The sequence below is a fragment of the Asterias amurensis genome, chromosome 4 (assembly GCF_032118995.1).
Source record: "Asterias amurensis chromosome 4, ASM3211899v1".
NCBI classification, from domain to species: Eukaryota; Metazoa; Echinodermata; class Asteroidea; order Forcipulatida; family Asteriidae; genus Asterias; species Asterias amurensis.
The window spans coordinates 9,311,739-9,330,130 of record NC_092651.1 but is presented as its reverse complement, the minus strand read 5'-3'; the positions used below and the strand labels follow the sequence as shown (position 1 = coordinate 9,330,130).

The 18,392-nt window shown below is 38.5% G+C and overlaps 2 protein-coding genes across 7 annotated transcripts in view; both read right to left on the bottom strand.

Moving 5' to 3' along the window:
* LOC139935790 (probable phospholipid-transporting ATPase IA) overlaps window positions 1-7,733 on the bottom strand; it is a 54,996-nt gene extending 47,263 nt beyond the window's left edge. For 2 of the 6 annotated variants that reach the window (XM_071930372.1, XM_071930373.1), the window contains exon 1: window positions 7,304-7,732. In XM_071930372.1, coding sequence (XP_071786473.1) covers window positions 7,304-7,328 — 25 coding nt within the window. In that variant the 5' untranslated portion in view covers window positions 7,329-7,732. Of the gene's footprint in view, window positions 1-1,062; window positions 1,184-7,303 lie in introns of those variants that run through there. The other 4 variants (XM_071930377.1, XM_071930378.1, XM_071930374.1 and 1 more) reach the window with 3 other exon arrangements.
* Window positions 7,734-9,507: 1,774 nt separating this feature from the next.
* LOC139936363 (G2/mitotic-specific cyclin-A-like) lies at window positions 9,508-18,129 on the bottom strand. The gene is made up of 8 exons (XM_071931171.1): window positions 17,645-18,129; window positions 17,252-17,531; window positions 16,092-16,234; window positions 14,368-14,591; window positions 13,926-14,130; window positions 13,215-13,325; window positions 12,505-12,638; window positions 9,508-11,463 (listed from the first exon to the last, which is right to left on the bottom strand). The coding sequence occupies exons 1-8, from the start codon at window positions 17,840-17,842 to the stop codon at window positions 11,412-11,414; spliced, it is 1,347 nt and encodes a 448-aa protein (XP_071787272.1). The 5' UTR covers window positions 17,843-18,129; the 3' UTR covers window positions 9,508-11,411.
* Between the last annotated feature and the right edge of the window lie 263 nt (window positions 18,130-18,392).

Here is an 18,392-nt window from a genome sequence, read left to right as displayed (position 1 = left end):
TTTAGTTAAAACATGGTTAAAAGTGTTATTTATCAAAATAAATCAATTATGGTCCCTTGGTTTGAGTCTTCCCATGTCTTTATAACTGTGTAGCTTTGTTTTTCTATACCCATTATATAGGTCATGTGGTCCATGTTAACATTGGTAGCGCAATTGGTATATAGAAAAGAACCGGTATGGGGTACCCCCACTTTTGACCCAATTCACCTGATGTCATCGTCAGAATAATCTTGGATGTGCCACTTTGGTGGGCAATGTCACCTTGCATTATTCAGTGAAGTGTGCATTTCAGGCGACGCTGGGTTTACACGTACTCGTATGTAAACCTATTGCCCACCAAAATGGTGAGCGTGGCAAAGTCGCCACGTCTAACAAGCGTGCCAGGGGTCAATTATCTCGACTCCCATTGTATTGTGACATGGAACCTTGCCTTAGGTGACATTCAGAATAGTCAAAGTTTTTTTAAAATATATAAAAAAAGGTAAATTATTTTGACCCACCAACCTACATGTACCCCAAATTTAGATTTTAAAATATTGAATGGCTGCATAATATAATCTATACTCAAAATAATGCCTCAATTAAACTAGGTATTTTAGATCAAATATGACAACACAATATGCAGCAAAACAAACAAGGACACCGAGCAGGCCCCTTTTCTATATGTTAAGTATACTGAGTTCTTTTCAGTGCAATAGCATTGAATCCCATGCATAGCCTCAGCAACAGTTAAGTGTCACGCAAAGGATAGGTGTCACAACCGGGACTCAAACCCACACTCTGCTGATCAGAATCACTAGAGCACTGCGTCTCTCGGAGGTTATGTAGAATCTAACACCATGGTCTCATGCACGAACATGTTCACAACAAATAATGAAATAACGGCTCTTCCAGAATACAGTCTCCGTATACAGTGTAACACCAAAGAAAGGATCATTGCGCTTTCGACAGTACCCTAGGTCATATTAGGCCCTTTTTTTTAAAGTCTAAACCATCTCAGCTCCCTGGGGAGTACATATTATTCCATGTTGCTTATTTATGATACATGTACAGTGTACTCACCACAGTCACTTGCTTCCATTTGCCGTCTACAAATCAAGCTTTAAAAAGGTTCCTCTTAAAAACTAGGTCAGCTCCATCGTAGATAAAACCAAGCATTAATTATTCAATTACAAACAGGCCATCATCTGTTCTCACAAGCGAGACAATCCAATTAAAGTACTTATAAGAGAGAAAAAAAAGCCCTTCGGGCAAAGTAGTATTTGAACACGTTTAAGAAGCGTGGAAATATATTCAGCAATATTGTACTACACTGTGAACAATTCTAGCTTAGCGTGCCTAATGATATGCACACACTGCCCGCCGACAGACTATTTCAAGTCATCCCAACGAACGTCCTTCAAAAGCAGCTCAGCTTGACACTCGCCAGAATGTACAGTAAACATAATCCTAGAGTAAATGTCATCAGCAATTTCATTGCTTGTCACTGTGGCACAGCATCTTCATTTCAACGACAGACGTTTTTTTTTATGTCTGCTATTTGGTTATCGTGACCGTAATCATTAGCCAAAGATCCTATTGAACAGGATAATTGGCTTGTCATGCATAAAATCCATACCGTGATGCTACGATAGGGTGTACAGGGAAAAATTAAAGGGACAAACAATGCTTGCAAAATTGACTTTCGAAAGAGTGTTGTACAAATTAAAAAACGACATAGAAAGAGTGTTTATTTTATTTTAATAGGGACGTTGTTCAGGGTGACACACGTAAACAGGCCAAAGATAGATTTCACCAACAAGTTTAGATTAGCCTTACATGTATCTTGAGTTAGGATGAGTAACTCCCTAAGAGTCCTAGGACTAGTTCTAAGTTAGGGTCCTAAGTTAGGACCATCTTTGTGAAATCGACCTCAAGTACCTCAATCATCTAAGGGCACTGAGGCAGATTTTCCTTTCACGAACCGACCAGTCACCAGCGACCGGATTAATCTCCTACAATGTAGATTGACAAATAGTTGTAAATGGAAAAATGCTGATCACACGGCCACACAGTTTTCAGTATGAGAAAGAGGAAGTACTCTTGAGCATGCTAAAAATGTGACCTATTTTTTTGAGGGGGGTCGCCATTTGCAAGAAACATTTAACATTCAATAAATGTGTCTGATGATGAATTTATCACTAAAATTAACGATGCATGAAAGGTTACGAAAGGGCACTTCTATGACAATTTGTAGAGGGCACCATAGCAGCAAAAGCATAGGGCACCAGGGCAATTGCTGTGGGTGTCGTGGGTAAGGCAACAATTACAAGTCCCTGTGAAAAGGGAGGGCCATAACTAGACTTGCCAGACATAATATCCCAAATCTAAAAAAACGACAACATGTAAAACAATTCTCAGGATGCTTGTCGTAGACACATCATTCAAACTAACTTACAGATTAAGATGATGTATGACCATGACCAATAGTGTAATGACCTTTAAGGTTTAACAACCAAAATGACTAGCTACGATCATTATGTCGATCCAATCCATTCATGCATGATAGCCAGAGGGATGTCTGGGCCTCTTTTGGACACCCTGTTTGATAATTTAACACCCTGTTTTATCTGTCATTACGTAAATGTATAAGTCTGTTTGGACATGCGGTTTTAAAATTTCCAGCAAATTTTGACAGCCTTTTAGTAAATCCTTGCTACAACCTTGCATTTATGAACATATAAGTCTGGTGTTTATCAGTCATGTGTTAGTAGACTAATCATGTGTACTAATAAGTACTACACTCGCCTTGGAGATCAATAAAGCGAATCAATCGTAATATAATTACAAGTGTGTTTGATCGGATACGAGTTCCACTACGCAGCTTGGAGAATCGATCTCTCCCGCTCTCACCTTGTTTATCTTTCACTTCAGCGACCCCCTCATCTTTGATACAACAATCCGTTTCCACTGCAACTGAACTTGCCATCGGTCGTGCCACTCAATGAAAAACTTGTTTGGTCAAATATCATGAGTTTTTTGGACGGCAGATGTTTCTTTGACTTTAAACCGTGCTTCAATCTACTACACAAAGTCAAGTGACAACTCACACTGTAGTGTTACATGTATGGTACTGGCCGATACTATTTTGTGGAGCTCAAAGATCAGAAAACGACAACGTTATACGTACAGGATCTAGATGGGGTGAGTCACCTCAAACCAGACACACCTCCTGGTCGGGGACGACCCAATTAAAATGTTCCTGTGTTTTTGCTGGGAGCAGGAAATACGGGATTTAATGTGGTAACTATGTGAAGTGCTCTCTTTTTTTCATCAACAGGGGGCCTTTGAACTGTCCATATTCCATACGCAGTTTCAAAGTTGGACCCAAGCATCGAGTGTTGTCGATTTGAAGTTACTGAAGTTTTTGACTATAGCTGTGAATGTATAGCTGTACTAAAGTTGCCGTAGACACTGATTATGATGATGTACAAATACAGGTATGTGAATTCTAATACTCATGATGACTTCATCCACAGCAGAAATGTTTGGTGAGTGTTTATGATTTGAAGTTAGTGAAGTTTGTGACTAACTGTACATGTAGCTGTACATGTGTAGTCAGACTCAGCTGTTGCTTATGATAAATGTGCACTATACAGGTATGTGAATTCTAATACTCAACATGACTTTGCCCGCAGCAGAAATGTTTGCTGATTGAATTGCATAAATGAGGTCATTGGTTAATAATTATTTCTGGCATGCCTGGATTGAAGTGTTGCTGATTATTTGGCGACTTGTGGATTTTTTATGTGCTGCATATATGTGCATTTTAAACATGTTTGAATTTTATCATGACTGACACTAAAATCGTCCAAAGGATGCCTGCCATAGGGTTGAAGCAATGTTTACTTCAATGCAGCATATTTAAACACAATTGCAAAACCATCTTAGATTTCTACCAAAAAATGAAGTTTGCTTGCACCATTTCATTCTGTGCGTCAGGTTTACTTGAATATAATTTTTGAATACAATAAGTGACTGTGTCCCATATTGGAATACAGTCCAAATACTTTTTTTCCACTCGTGCCCCGACTCTGTAGTTTCATGGTATTGAAATATCACTTTCCTGCTAACATACAATGCAAATTAAGCATGAAGTTGAGGCTCTACTCGCATGGCCGATCCATGCAAGCATAGGGAATTGGTGTATCAATGCCTAGACTGCAATTAATATGGTCTTTCACAACTTGAACCGCACAAGAGAATTTTTTATAAAAAGGACTAGTAAAACAACAACAAGCTTTTTGATACGGCGGACACAATGCTACAACACCATATGATTTGGGTAAATTGGTGTGATACAACCAAACCAAACAGTACACTCATATCATGTTCGCCATACCTCCAAAAGGCATGTAATGGAAGGAGCCCAAAAACAAAACCAGATCCGTACAGTTGTGTGCTTTTATGTGTATTACTGTTTTTGATTTATAATAATAATAATTATATCAAAGTCTTATAGCGCACGATCTATCAAACAAGGTACTCAAGGCGCTGAGATACAAACTTTCAGAAAGATAGGTTATTGCAGACCCAATTACAAGGTGCTACGGCGCTATGGCGCATACAGCAGCCACAGCCAGGAACACCGGGGCAAACCCCCCTCTCTTTTCGATAAGTGCACAGGGTTCTTTTACTAGCGTTACACAACACATGGGACCAACGGCTTTACTGTTTGTTTTACAAAGGTACACATAAACTAAAGCTATCAGAATATTTACTGATGAGCTTTTTATCTGTACTTTAGATTTTCCTTTGAATGGGAACCTCCCTAGTACACGAGTAATGATGAACACTCTGGGGTCATTTGTTGGGCGGATTTTTAAAATAGTACATTGAGAGGTGTCAATTACGGTCAAATAGTACATGTATTAGATGTTAGCAGCAGCTCTGAATTTTTAGCAGTATGCAGAATGAGAAATTATAAGCTGAAATTAAAAAACCATGACTTGATTTCACTTTGAAAGTGAACAGCCAAAATCACAGGTACATAGTACATGTACACATTGTTTAATTTACGATCAACAGTTTGAAATCAGTTATTAATCTCAATGTACATGGAAAGGTTTGCGGTAAATCCATTGACTATCTCTAATGAGTTGGGGTGGTTCTGAACAGAACCGTTGGTTTCAACTCGACCAGCATTCTCTTATCGTCTTCTGGAGAATAAATAAAATAATAAAGACTTTTGGGATGCTTAGAGGCAGCAGACTTACCAGGTAAAATCCATTGTTCTTGGTAATGTGCTCAAGCTCAGAACTACGACAACAATGGAAATTTACCTGGTAAGTCTGCTGCCACCTAGCGTTCATGTCAATGATGTAAAAAGGTGCTTGAGTTTGTCGGATACGTGATGATCTGTAATGAGTTTCTTGTTATGTATCTGTTGTTCATTTGGGGTATTTTGATCACAGAAGTATACCCACGATTGTAACTGTGCACACAAGCAGTAGGATGTATTGTCAATATTGCCATAATGATTTGCATTGTGACATCAAACTTTGCTTAGCAACAGCAACTTAGATCAATGATCAATCTTAACTCTGAGCGAAATTGGCCCCAGGTGTTTAAAATCTAAACAGCATACAATGTAGTTTAAAAGCATTCATATCAAGTGTAAAATGCTTTGAAAATGCATGCGACTATAAATATGGCACAGGCATGGTTTATGTAGCTCAAATTCAATTCAATTCAATTCAAATTCTTTATTCCTCATGCCCAGCTTAAAAATCACTTTCTCGGTTTGCACATTAAAATACATTAAAAATGTCCACCATTTGGCAGTATATTATCAGTAATAATGGTGACAATGACTCATATACTCGCAAATGATGCACTTGATCTACAGTTTTTAAACTCTTAACCTCAAATGGCCATTTGACATGTGTTAGTTGATGATATCAGTTTTGCAAGAGTCTTTCTGTAAAAGGGGGATGATCTGTTAAAATGGAGTTAAGACAACCCGACGGTTCGACAAGTCAGCAGTTGGACAAGTTAGACAGGTCTGGCCTGGCAACTCAACGAGTCCCACTTACTCAACAAGTTATCAGTGAACAATTCAACAAGCCAACGGGTGAGTGACAAAACAAAATATAACAGAACCTTGTTGAATCATCAAACCTATTTGGTTGACGCTCGACAGTAATTGGTACCCTTGCTCCTTTTCCACTAGCCACGCTTTGCCCGATGGCTCTCTGGCAGTCCTGAAGTAGCATTTGGGGAACAAGGGGGGGGGGGGGGGGTCACACAAGTCTTTTTATGGGAGGGTTACTTCAGGCCATGTTTCTGGGTGTATTAACGTACTGGGCAAGTCTGAGGTCTGGTACGTCAGTGCAAAGTCAGTGCAGTACGCTTGTGCTAAACTGCCCCTGAATTGGTCCTACAGTACTAGCTAGTTACGACCGATAATTAAAAAAAGAGGAAGTTTTACGACCGTTCGCCATCAATACCTAAAATTTCCTTTGTACTACACACCCAAAACTTTCCCATACACTAAATACATTCATGATGCTTGTATTGCCTTTTTGTTGAGTTAAATTATACAACATCTTCAAAGAATGAAATTTTCTGCTCGGTACTCACTGTTGTTTTAATACCAAGACTGCGGGGTGGCGATGATCATAATAGCTAACACTTTTATTTAAAATTGTTGTAAAAACATAGGCCTACACTCTAGAACTAAGAAGCTCGTTCCGCTTCTCCTTGCGACGACAGAACAAACTTCATATTTCTAGGACTGTCCAGGTATCAAACTGGGGTCCACAGCTGTATCAGAGAGGTGAACTGAAAAGGCAGGCAGAGCCAGAGGGACAGTAGTTCTGTACTAAGTAATCTATAAATAATAACTAGTGAAATATTTATAAAACTTTTAAAAAGCCAACCTGCTGACTGTGAAAATGAAATGCCGTGCCACACTTTACTTAAAATTAAATTATATATTTTATGTTTATCAATATCAAATTATCATTACTCATCATGACTGCATCATCATTAGACATTATACTTCTCCTATAGTTTCTATAGCTTGTATATCATTTACTCCTACCGTAGAACCATGGAATGTAGAACTCGGTATGCTGAGGTTCTGAGCGTTCGTGGGAGACGAGAAGATAGCTGAACCATGGTTAGGTATGGAGGAACGAACCTCAGCTCAATGACAGTCGGGTTTGGTTTTACGCAGCATGCACACACACACATTATGCATGGGAATGTACGCACTGAAGTGAAAATGGCTTGAGTGTACGAATCGAATGTGGAAACTTACTTTGCAAACGCCTAAATCCTGGCATCTTGAAGACTTCTACAGCTCCAATTTTGACGGCACACCTTCACGTTCCACATACACCAATTTGCAACACAATCGGATGCTCAACAGTGTCTTACATGGTTGTTTTAGCGAACAATATTTGACATTTTCACGTAGCGCGCGACTGACTATCCGCCATCTTACTATCGTGACTTGTTTTATTTATTAATGAAACATGACGTCATCGATGCTGCATAAATAAAACTTGGACCAGTCCAAGATTTTGGTCAGAAACAGGGGAGGTTTGGACTCCAGAATACTTAATTGAAGCGAACGGTTTTGTTTTTTGTACATACGTGTGCTGCATTCTTGAAATACATTGCATTTTGATTGTCATTATTGTTAAGAGGTAAGTGTAAAATCTAACAAAACGAACAATTCAGGCAACTAATATCCCATATATTTATAAAAAACCCCTCCGTGAAGAATGGACTGTCTAAACTTTTGCACATAAGTTATTTTTTAGAGTTAAAAGTTTATAATTAGTGTGTTATATTCAGTAGGATCTTTAAATCACAAAAGCAAAAACAGCAGACTTTATTTCAGATTACTAGTATTATTGATTGGCTTATTGATTAAAATAGTTCTAGACAGCTGCCGTGGAGCTGATTTGCAACAATTGTTACAAATGAAATGGTCGGTGTATAGCATGCATTGGTGTTGGTTCGGTCCCCGCCCCCCCCCCCTTCTGCTCTAATGGGGTAAAGGCCCGGTCACACTGCAGTGACATGGTGATGATGAAAATGACAACGACAATGCCGCAAAGAGAATGCATTCTATTGGTTGGGTTGCTCAGGCGCGCGCTGAATATGCGCACACTTATTCAACCAATCGAGGGCGTGCATTGTCAACGTTCTTGTTACCACAACCTGAAAACCTTCATCTCAACTCCTTAGGAGTATGCAGCACCAGCAACCAAAATGGTGCACGAAGCTGCTCATCAATCACATCTAGCCTACAACCTCATCACTCCTTAGTGATAACACATAATTAAAGTGTCTTACAGTTTCATAGATCTGCCTCAGCAGAGAATTGCTTAAAGGCAGTGGACACTATTGGTAATTACTCAAAATAATTATTAGCATAAAACCTTTCTTGGTGACAAGTAATGGGGAGAGGTTGATAGTATAACACATTGTGAGAAACGGCTCCCTCTGAAGTGACATAGTTTTCGAGAGAGACGTAATTTTCCACGAATTTGATTTAGAGACCTCAGATTTAGAACTTGAGGTCTCGAAATCAACCATCTAAACGCACACAACTTCGTGTGACGAGGGTGTTTTTTCTTTCATTATTGTCTCGCAACTTCGATGACCGATTGAGCTCAAGTTTTCACATGTTTGTTATTTTATGCATATGTTGAGATACACCAACTGTGGAGGCTAGTCTTTGACAATTACCAATAGTGTCTGCTGCCTTTAAAGGAACATGTTGCCTTGGATCGGTCCAATTGGTCATTGAAAAGGGTTTGTTATAAATACATGTGATTAGAAAGCTATTTTAAAAGTAGAATATAATGATCCACACAAGTATCACCCGAAATTGAGTGGTTTTCCTAGTACCTCGTCAACAAACACGGTCATTTATGGGAGTCCAATTTTTGAATCCCATACATTGGTAATGGCCGACCACGCAATATTGAGGCAAATGTGTGTGGATAATTGTATTCTACTTATAAACATCTTTCTAACCATGCATTTAATAACAAACGGTTACAAACGCTTTTCAAAGACCAACTCGACCGATCCAAGGCAACGTGTTCCTTTAACAATATCTGCTACACAGAAATGAACAGGATACCAGTTTTGTGTTGTGCTGTTAAGCTACTTTTTGTGCTTAAAAGCAGTTCATGATAACTTGATCGAATGGCACTCTGCACTCTTCATCAATGCGCCACTTGGAACTTGGTAGTAGTAGTGGAATGCGAACATAAATCTTTGACACGACTATACGTCATTCTTGAAATTTTGTCTGAATTCCGGTTTAAAGCTTATATATTTAGCATTTAATTTAGAGCCGAGTAAATGCTATACACCACATGCGATTGCATAAATTGTGAAAGGCCATAATTATTGTTGGGAAAAAAAGCAAGCCATTTTTACAGGTTTTCCCAACATTTCTACATTCACATAGTAACATAAGTTAAACTAGACACACACAACTATTACTTTAAAAACTTTTATTTAGATAACAATTTACTCTCATACACAGGTTAAATACAGAATTTCAAATCTTTGGATAACAATAAAAAGCCCCCCTTGTTTTCTTGCAGAGTAAAAAGACAGAGTTAAGATATATATATAAAAGAAAAAGGAAAAAAAAGAAAAAGAAATGTTCAACCAGAAAAACCATGATATGATTTCAGTGCTATAAAAATTATCAGATAAGATATAGGAATGACTTTTTAATTAAAGGAACACGTTGCCTTGGATCGGACGAGTTGGTCTATAAAAAGCGTTTGTAACCGTTTGTTATAAAATGCATATGGTTGGAAAGATGTTTTAAAAGTAGAATACAATGATCCATGGTTTTCCTAATACTTTGCCAACTAACACAGCCGGCCATTTATGGGAGTCAAAAATTTGACTCCCATAAATGCCCGACCTTGTTAGTTGACAAGGTAAAAGGAAAACCATGCAACATCTTTCTACGCATACACATTTTATAACAAACGGTTACAGACACTTTTTAAAGGCCAACTGGACCAATCCAAGGCAACGTTTTCCTTTAACTGTTTACCAATTACTATCAAGGCTTCATGGGAAACTAATACATGGCAAAATCAAGTACTGATAAATAAAAGAAATAATTTTAAAATCCACATATTTTTTGTACAAAGGAAAAATAATATACAGTTTGTTGTGAGATTGTTAAATTAATTTTTAAAATAAATTGTTAGGAGGCCAGTTACTGTTACAAATGTCTGGTTTGATCGTCTAACTTGAGTGATGTTGTCCAACTTAAAATAATGTCTATGAAACGCAAAGTCTATAAAGTGATACAAACTTTACCAAATAACCCAAATTTTTGCAAAATGACAAAAGAAATTAATATTTGGCATTTGATACATTTATTTACATTGTTGGGTCAGAGCAGATGATTAAAAAGGATTTTACGTGGAATAAAAAATTGTGAAATTTTTGACTTCTAGAACAGAGCCCATCAGAAACTTTAAAAATGGTGGACAATTCTGTTTGGAAACACCGACTATTCACTTTCCAGCAAAACAGTCAATTGTTTTTGGTTTCAGTATCTGCTCTGACCAAACAACTTGTCAATTTTTAATAACCCTTCTGCCATCGTCTTCCCTCCAAGCTTGAATAAAACACATATTTCAAAGTTCAATTGGTTAAAAAACATTTGATTCTTATTACTACTTTGTCAAACTTACAATGATGCAAGTAAAAAAGCTTCCCCCCTAATTACCCGTTAAAACTTTTAGACATGGTTGATGCGCCCTTTTAAAAATCTTCTCTCGGTGCTACAAACGGTAAAATTTATTTTCTCTGAAAAGCAAAGCATGATGGGAGTAGCTGCTTATAAGACTATTTACAAAAGGACTGTCTTGTGGATACAATCAACGCTTCTTATAAATTCTGTCAAGGTTTTTTGTACCAAGTTAAGGCGAGTTAAAGCGTTGATTGTAACCATTGGCAACAGAACCCTCGACAGACAATCAATTGCACTTGGTGAGAATTGATTTTTAAAAACTTCGCCAAATGGTTTAAAAAATTGTTTGTATAAAAACCATAAAGAGCTCAAAGTGAACCTGTACAACGTTTTAAAAAGAACATCCCAAATGAGCTGCGAGATAACAACTGAAACGTCTCAGGACATTTGGGATGGCCCCGACACATGGATAATTACTTTCCTGAGCATTCATTAACCTCAAGCATGCACAACGCTGGAGCCGCTCAGTAGTCTGTCCATTGTTAGGGGCCATTAAGGGACGGGCCCAGAAACGTATATAATTTCACATAACGTTGATTGTTTATGATGCTTACTGTCTCTATGGCAACACCGGCAGTGAAGATATAAGACTTGCTGTCATTGGCTAAGGGCTTCCTCACCAAGAAGGCAGTGCAGTAGGAGCAAGAATCAATGACACACTGTTGTATCTGAAGAAAAAAATAATTGTACAACAAAAATAAGGTAAGATTGGGTAACTCGATAGGTTTGGTTTCAAATGAATACAGGCTGGAATTTCATCTTTAAAAACACTGTTCTCACTTGGTGTATATCAACATAAGCATAAAATATCAAATAATCATCTTGTGAAAATTTGAGCTCAATTGGTCGTCAAAGTTGCGAGATAATCTTGGATGAAAAAACACCCTTGTCACACAAAGTTGTGTGCTTTCAGATGCTTGATTTCGAGACCTCAAATTCTAAATCTGAGGTTTTGAAATCAAATTCATGGAAAATTACTTCTTTCTCGAAACTACGTCACCTCAGAGGGAGCCGTTTCTCACAATGCTTTACCCTATCAACCTCTGCCCATTATTTGTTACCAAGTAGGGTTTTATGCTATTAATTATTTTGGGTAATTACCAATAGTGTTCACTTGCCTTCATGTTCAAAGGGCAAGACCATTTTCATTTTTACAAAGGGCACTTCCATTAGCAAATCTTATTAAAAAGTCTATCGGAAACTTTTGAGGGGCACCAAGGCGAAGGAAAACGAAGGTCATGGTCTGTGTGGAATTTCAGGCCTGTAGAAGAGTGTCATTGGTTGGTTTTTGATTACTTGGTCTGGGGTGAAGAGGCAAAGAGTGAAGAGGGGGGAGTCAACCTGCTCCATTTGTTTCATCTTCTTCAAATGTGTGCGGGCGCTTTTCTGTTGTTCAGTGTTATGGGCCCAATTTCATAGAGCTGCTAAGAACACAAAAACTTGCATACCATGAAATGTTTTTCTTGATAAAAACAGGATTACCTAATCAAATGCTATTTGTTGCATATTCAGCTGTTGTTTGCTTAACCTGAAAATATTGTGGACATTTGGTTGGTAGTCCCGCTTTTATAAATTAGAAGGAATTTAATGCTCAGCAAATTTTTGTGCTCAGCAGCTCTATGGAATTGGGCCCTGGTCTTGAACCTCGATTTCTCGAAGCATCTTGGGAGGAATTGACAGTAAGGAGTAAACATGGTTCTTGCACATACCTTTGGGACTTGTACTTCTCTCTGACGGCTTGTTGATTTTGGCTGGGTGCGTCTGTGAAGGCCTTAAGAAGATCTATTGCACAAGGCATGATGTCTTGTAGGCTATACCCAGAGCCTTTCTGAAGTTGCTCCGTCTAAACCAGGAATATAGATAGAAAACAGCATTAAGAGGCGAAATAAAATAACTTGGATACATTTGAAATTGTATTTTTTTCTGAAATGAGCAGAAACAACTGATTTTTATGAAGCATTTTCTTTGAATTAAAAGTAAACATCAGGAAACCATTGTGTTTCAGATTGGAGTTTATTTTTGTGGACACCCCATTCTAAGCTTAGACAGTTGAGTTTTGACATCACACTTTGATACAGTTTTAAATTTTTGTAAAAATAGGCACCGGCAGGCGACAGCCGATTTCAAGAAACGGCTGGTCCAGTCAAATTGTGAGTAACTAGCCATGTAGTCTTGTGGATTCCCCCCCCCCCCAAATTTCCAGGTGAGATGAGGTCAAATATTGGTCAAAGTTATTTTACTTAAGGCCTGGTTAAACAGGCCTCCATAACGAGAACGAAAACGAGAACGTTAAAAATGCACGCCCACAATTGGTTGAATAAAGGTGGCATATTCTGCGTGGAGCAATTGCATCAATAGAGTGTGTTCTCTTTGCGTCATTATCGTTTTCATTATCGCTGCAGTGTGACTCAGTCTTTACCCAATTCAGTCCAGAGAGAGTGAAGTTGGCGAGGAATACAGCAGCTGCAGCAATAGTTGATGGAATGTACTTGATGAATTCGTGGTCTTGCAACGTCAACTCCGCCAAAAACTGTTAACGATAAAATTTGAAATCAACATTCAAGTTCATCCACATGGCTGAATTGTTAAGTTCCCTACCTATTTAAAAAAAAACTGGCTATTTCTCCATTCAAATGTAGGGTCAAAGATTGGAAAAATAGTACTAAAAAAAATTAATTACCTGCTGCTGAGAAGGACTAGAGCTGTTAATAAGTAGAAACTATTATGAGAAAGGATTCCCTTCAAAGTAATATGTTTTTTATAATCATCCCCAAACATCTAAATGCATGGATTGTTTCTCAAATTTTTTAGGGTAACAGGCTCCAAGCAAACTAATTGTCCCTTTTCAAACTTGCCAAATGTTTTTTATAAGCAGAAGCAGCTCTGGGTGCAGGAACTTAAACAATTTTTTTAGATGGATTGCACAAAGCATCATCGATCACCATATTTGATGATACATAATAGAAAAGTTTAAGCATGTGAGCGATGTGCAACTCTCAGCCAGTGATAGCCTTGCACGCGTGCGCATTTCATCAAATATGGCGACAAACATAGACGCATCCTGCAATCCATTTATTAAACTGAAATCACACGAGTCTCTGAATTTTTAGGGCAATGCAAAGCAAATTACCCTTGATAGATGTTCCATTCTGGAGTCGGCTTTGACGGACTGCAAGTAGCGTGAAATGAACACATTGGCGGTAGGCACAGCAACATCAAATGATAAGACCTTGAGAATGAGGTGTTCCATACGAAGGACTTGCTTTACGGTGTATGTGTCATCAGTGATGTAGACAAACTCATTAACCTCCGGTGGGTAGATTTCTTCAAATTTGCTACAGGAAAGAAAGAAAAAAAATATCAATACTTGTTAAAGGGAAGAACGCACACACAGGCTTTTTGCCCTTGGTCGAGCACCCTTTGATGAAATTGTCAAATTATACTGAAGCATTTCAAGGGCACCAAGGCAATAACCAGGAGGCAATCGCCTTTATTGCCTCCGTGTAATATCAGTCCACATAAGACAGTATTCTAAATTTTGTTGAAAGACGACTTTTTTATAAAGAACTTACGCAGCCAGAAACATGCTAGCAGCTCCCACAAGCTGGAGTTTTGATCTCAGCACGCTCATCTGGGATAGGAACCTGTCGATGTAAGACACGGCGAGGTATAGGGTCTCGTTGTGTAGTCTGTACTCCTCCCCTACCTCTACCAGCCAGTCAATAAGAATGCTTCTCATGCCTGGGGTGATGTCGGGCTGCTTGCGCATGTAGCCTGGCTTGGGCCTGTTCCTCAGCTGCAATAAAAATGCATTGGGAAAAGAAAAATAGAAATAAAAATCTCAATATAAAAGCTTTTTAAGTTGATGATAATTGTTCGTCTTGAGGGTTGTTTCCATTTCACAAACCTCATGTCAAATTCAGGCCTAGAACTTCGCTCTTAAAGGGGCAAAACAATTTTGTTATAGTTTATTAGGGGCACCTGTATGGGGGAAAATAGTATTTGGAATTTTGGCATCATTCATGTTCACAAAAAAATATTGGTAAGTATTAGATTGAGTTGGAAATGCCAGATAAACAAGACCAATGTCCGATTTCACAGAGCTGCTTTTAAAGCACCAAATATTGATTAACAATTTCCTGCTAAGCAGCAATGAGCAGAAGACCAGTCACAAATTGCACACAAGACAAGGCAGTTTGGCTGGTAACCTTATTTTGATGCGCCTAAAACCTTAAAAGTAGAGGCCATTGCCTTAGGATAATTCCTGACTACAAGATAAGACAAGACTTTTTCTGAGAAAAACTTTCTTATTTAATAAGCAAAAAATATGGGCACTATAACTAATTAGTTGTTGAAACTATGACTCATCCTTTCTCCAAGATGACACAACAATCTTAAAAAACTATTCAATGGATAAAGCTTTGTGTGTGTTGGGGTGGTTGGCTTGAGTGCCTTGGCAGCTATCTTGTGTCACAGCAGTAATGTATGCAGGAACCACACAAAGATCATGAATTATGCATGAGGTCACAAAGTTGAATTGATGGTACACCCAAGGAGCAATAAACAAGCCCCATTTTGTAAATAACCTAGCCCCATTTTTTTTAATAACAGATAAGCCAAATACACAATGTCCCATGTCTTGGTAGAGTTATAATGGGTGGGTTGTCGGTATAGGGCAGGTTCTCAAAACGTTGACATGTAATCCTGTTAACATAAATAAAGACTAATTGTTTAAATTGATGTAAAATTAAAAAACCTGAACATGGTATAGCTGGAATTCATCCAATGCATGGGAGATGGGAGTCAGTGCGTCACAAAATATAATCATAAAATAAAATCTGGTTTACTTGGCTTCGCTTTGTTTAGTGGAAAAGCAAAACACTCAGCCGAACCACACTTCGGAAATCCTAAACTCCTTCTTTTAAACAATGTGTACAACTCCATGAAGACACAGACTTTGTCAGCCATCACACTGTACCTTGCTTCATTTGGACAAACCAGGAAAAGGGACAATTATTTTGGAAAGGATGCTGTGAAGACTCTAACATACACTACACAAAATTTTGGAACAACATCATGGCTTCATGGAAGTATACATGGAGCGAGTTCCACCAATCAAAGAAGCTTTGAATAACAAAGATATAGTTTGTTTTGAACATAAAACAATTTAATTTTTAGTTTCCTTGTAAATGTAAACATCAAACTCAAAGAAAACCATTTTATGGGTTCCATGCAAAGAGATTTTAATTCAACCACCCCTTTGTCGCAGGTGACTTGAAATATTGATATTCCTTACCTCTGCCTCTCTGAGGTATTCATAGATGTCTTCAGCATACTCTTTTACACCAAAAATATCACTTGAGTTGTCAAAGTCTTCTGTTTCTGTTGATGTTATGCTCTCTTCCTCCTGTATCGATGTGTCGAGGACCATAGGTGAGGCTGTAAAATGTGAATTTCAATTAATCAAATTTAACACACAAAAAATATTTTATTAATTAAGGAGAAAAGTACTTGAAATAAAGAAGCTCAAAGACAATGTGGAAATAGCCCCCATGTTGCCTTTTGACGCACTTGGATGATTCCATTTCACCGCAGGGGTGATGCAATGTGCAAGATAATTACTTACCATTTTATGTGCCTCTCAATCTCATGGAGTTTATATTTAAACCTCCGCTTTTAACTTTGCAGAGTGGCGGCTTAGTTTACTAACAAGAAAGAAAAACCAGCAGGCTAAAACCAAAAAATAATAATACAACTCAGCCCTCTGAAATTTCTCCTGCCCCCTGCAGTATAGAATCGTCCAAGTACGTTGAACGAAAACATGGCGAATATTTACGTTTGCTACTAAATTCGGGGTAAAAATACAGTTAAAAATACAATTTTTTCAACAGTTTGAAGATGATTATAATTAAGATGAACATGACTTTTGTGCACATATTTAACGGTTGACTAATGTTCAAGTGTTCTGTTAAAAAGCATTTCAAAATTGTTGTCGTGGGTTGTCATGAGGGGTGAGTTGTCGGTATTTACTGCGACCAGAAATTGGGCCCAGACCAGTTCTTCACTCATTTTTACCAAAAGGAATAGGCCCATATTATTTTTGACTAAATTAGACTCTCGTTCATAATAAATGAAAAGAAGGTGACAGCAGTGAAGTTGGGCAACAGGATATGGAAAGTTCCCCCAAAATAATGTGTTTATATTTAAATAATTTATACTAGGGCCTATGGCTATGCTGTAACTTGTATTTGTAAGCTGGGACGTAGTGGTAATTGGCCTGGGTCGACTCTTGGGCCCTCTACTCTACAAAACGAACGTGCAAGAGAATTTAAAGCAAAATAGCAACATGTTTAACTAGCTAGTGTAAACTTTCTTTTCACCCCCATGTTTTTTTTCTGGCATGCCCCACCCACCCCCTAATAATTGCCAACAAAAGAAAATAAATGGATATTTTACCACTCTCGTTTAGACTCGTGAAAACACATTCTAGGGGTCTTCTTTCCACTTGCAACGAAGTAACTAGATGACTAAGGGGAGGTTCTGATGATGAGTTTTCTTTGTAAACCTTTGTCTGGCACGGTGCGGGTTCGGAGTCGACGTGGATGCTGAAGCTGGGCTCGACCATCGCCGGTGGCAGCCCGAAGCTGCCCCACGAACCTCCCGTTGACTTTCCCGCCTGAGCACGGGGAAACGAATTTTCATCCTGGCAATTGTAGAAGCCATCACTTGACACAACCTGCAAAATAATACATGATTTAGTTCGTCACATAATCCGAATAAAAAGGCTGTGTTTGTGAAGTGGTTGAAAAGGGGTTGAAAAAAGGAGAAAAAAAAACAATATTTTCTGACCTGTTTGGCAGCGCGGGATGGCTGTTTTCTCGTCACATTTGTGCTCAGCGTTCCCAGAGCGGCCCTTTTGCAGGCTTGGGGACCATTTCCTCGTCCGGCGTCTTCTCTCTTCATTTTTCTTGTCTGAAGACCAGCATTCTGAGAATTTGAGGAGTTTTCTATGTCGAAAATGGTGGGGTTGAAGCCGAATGAAGACATGTTGTTTCAGTTTGCACGTTGACTTTGTTCTGAACGTTACACGATGTACACAATGTAATACAACGAAGTTGACTCTGTCGTTACCGGGCTCTGAATGAATGTGATGTTAGTTTGCTCTAAAATCCACGAAGGCACTGCTGATTTCAGGAATGTAAAACGTCGAGGAATCTTGGTTAGTTATTCAAGCATGATGCAAAATCTAAACCATTTTGCATGGCTAATTCGTGAGTATGAGCTCAATAAAAAGGAAGCCTTTTGTTGACTTTCTGTGCATCTTTGTGTGCGTGGATGGAACAGCTGATAAAAGCCATTCATTCGATTTGAGTTCCCCGCTGCCGCCCTCACCGACCAATCAAATGGGTGAAATATAATCACGTGATTAAAATCAACCATTTAGCGTTAGGAGGGCGTGTCCTAAACGAGCGCCGTGCGCTCCCAATGGCTAGTTGTGTTTGGCAATGATCCCATTTGATCCCATTCAGCAAAGAAACTATCTTTTTAAAAGTATGAAAAGTCATAAAAGCGCGTCACAAAATAATATTGTTTTTCC

Coding starts and splice junctions, on each gene's coding strand:
- LOC139936363 (XM_071931171.1), bottom strand. CDS start 17,842: ATGTCTTCATTCGGCTTCAACCCCACCATTTTCGACATAGAAAACTCC. Junction 14,592..16,091: donor AATACCTCAGAGAGGCAGAG/GTAAGGAATATC, acceptor TTTTTATTGCAG/CTGAGGAACAGGCCCAAGCC. Junction 14,131..14,367: donor GCTAGCATGTTTCTGGCTGC/GTAAGTTCTTTA, acceptor TCTTTCCTGTAG/CAAATTTGAAGAAATCTACC.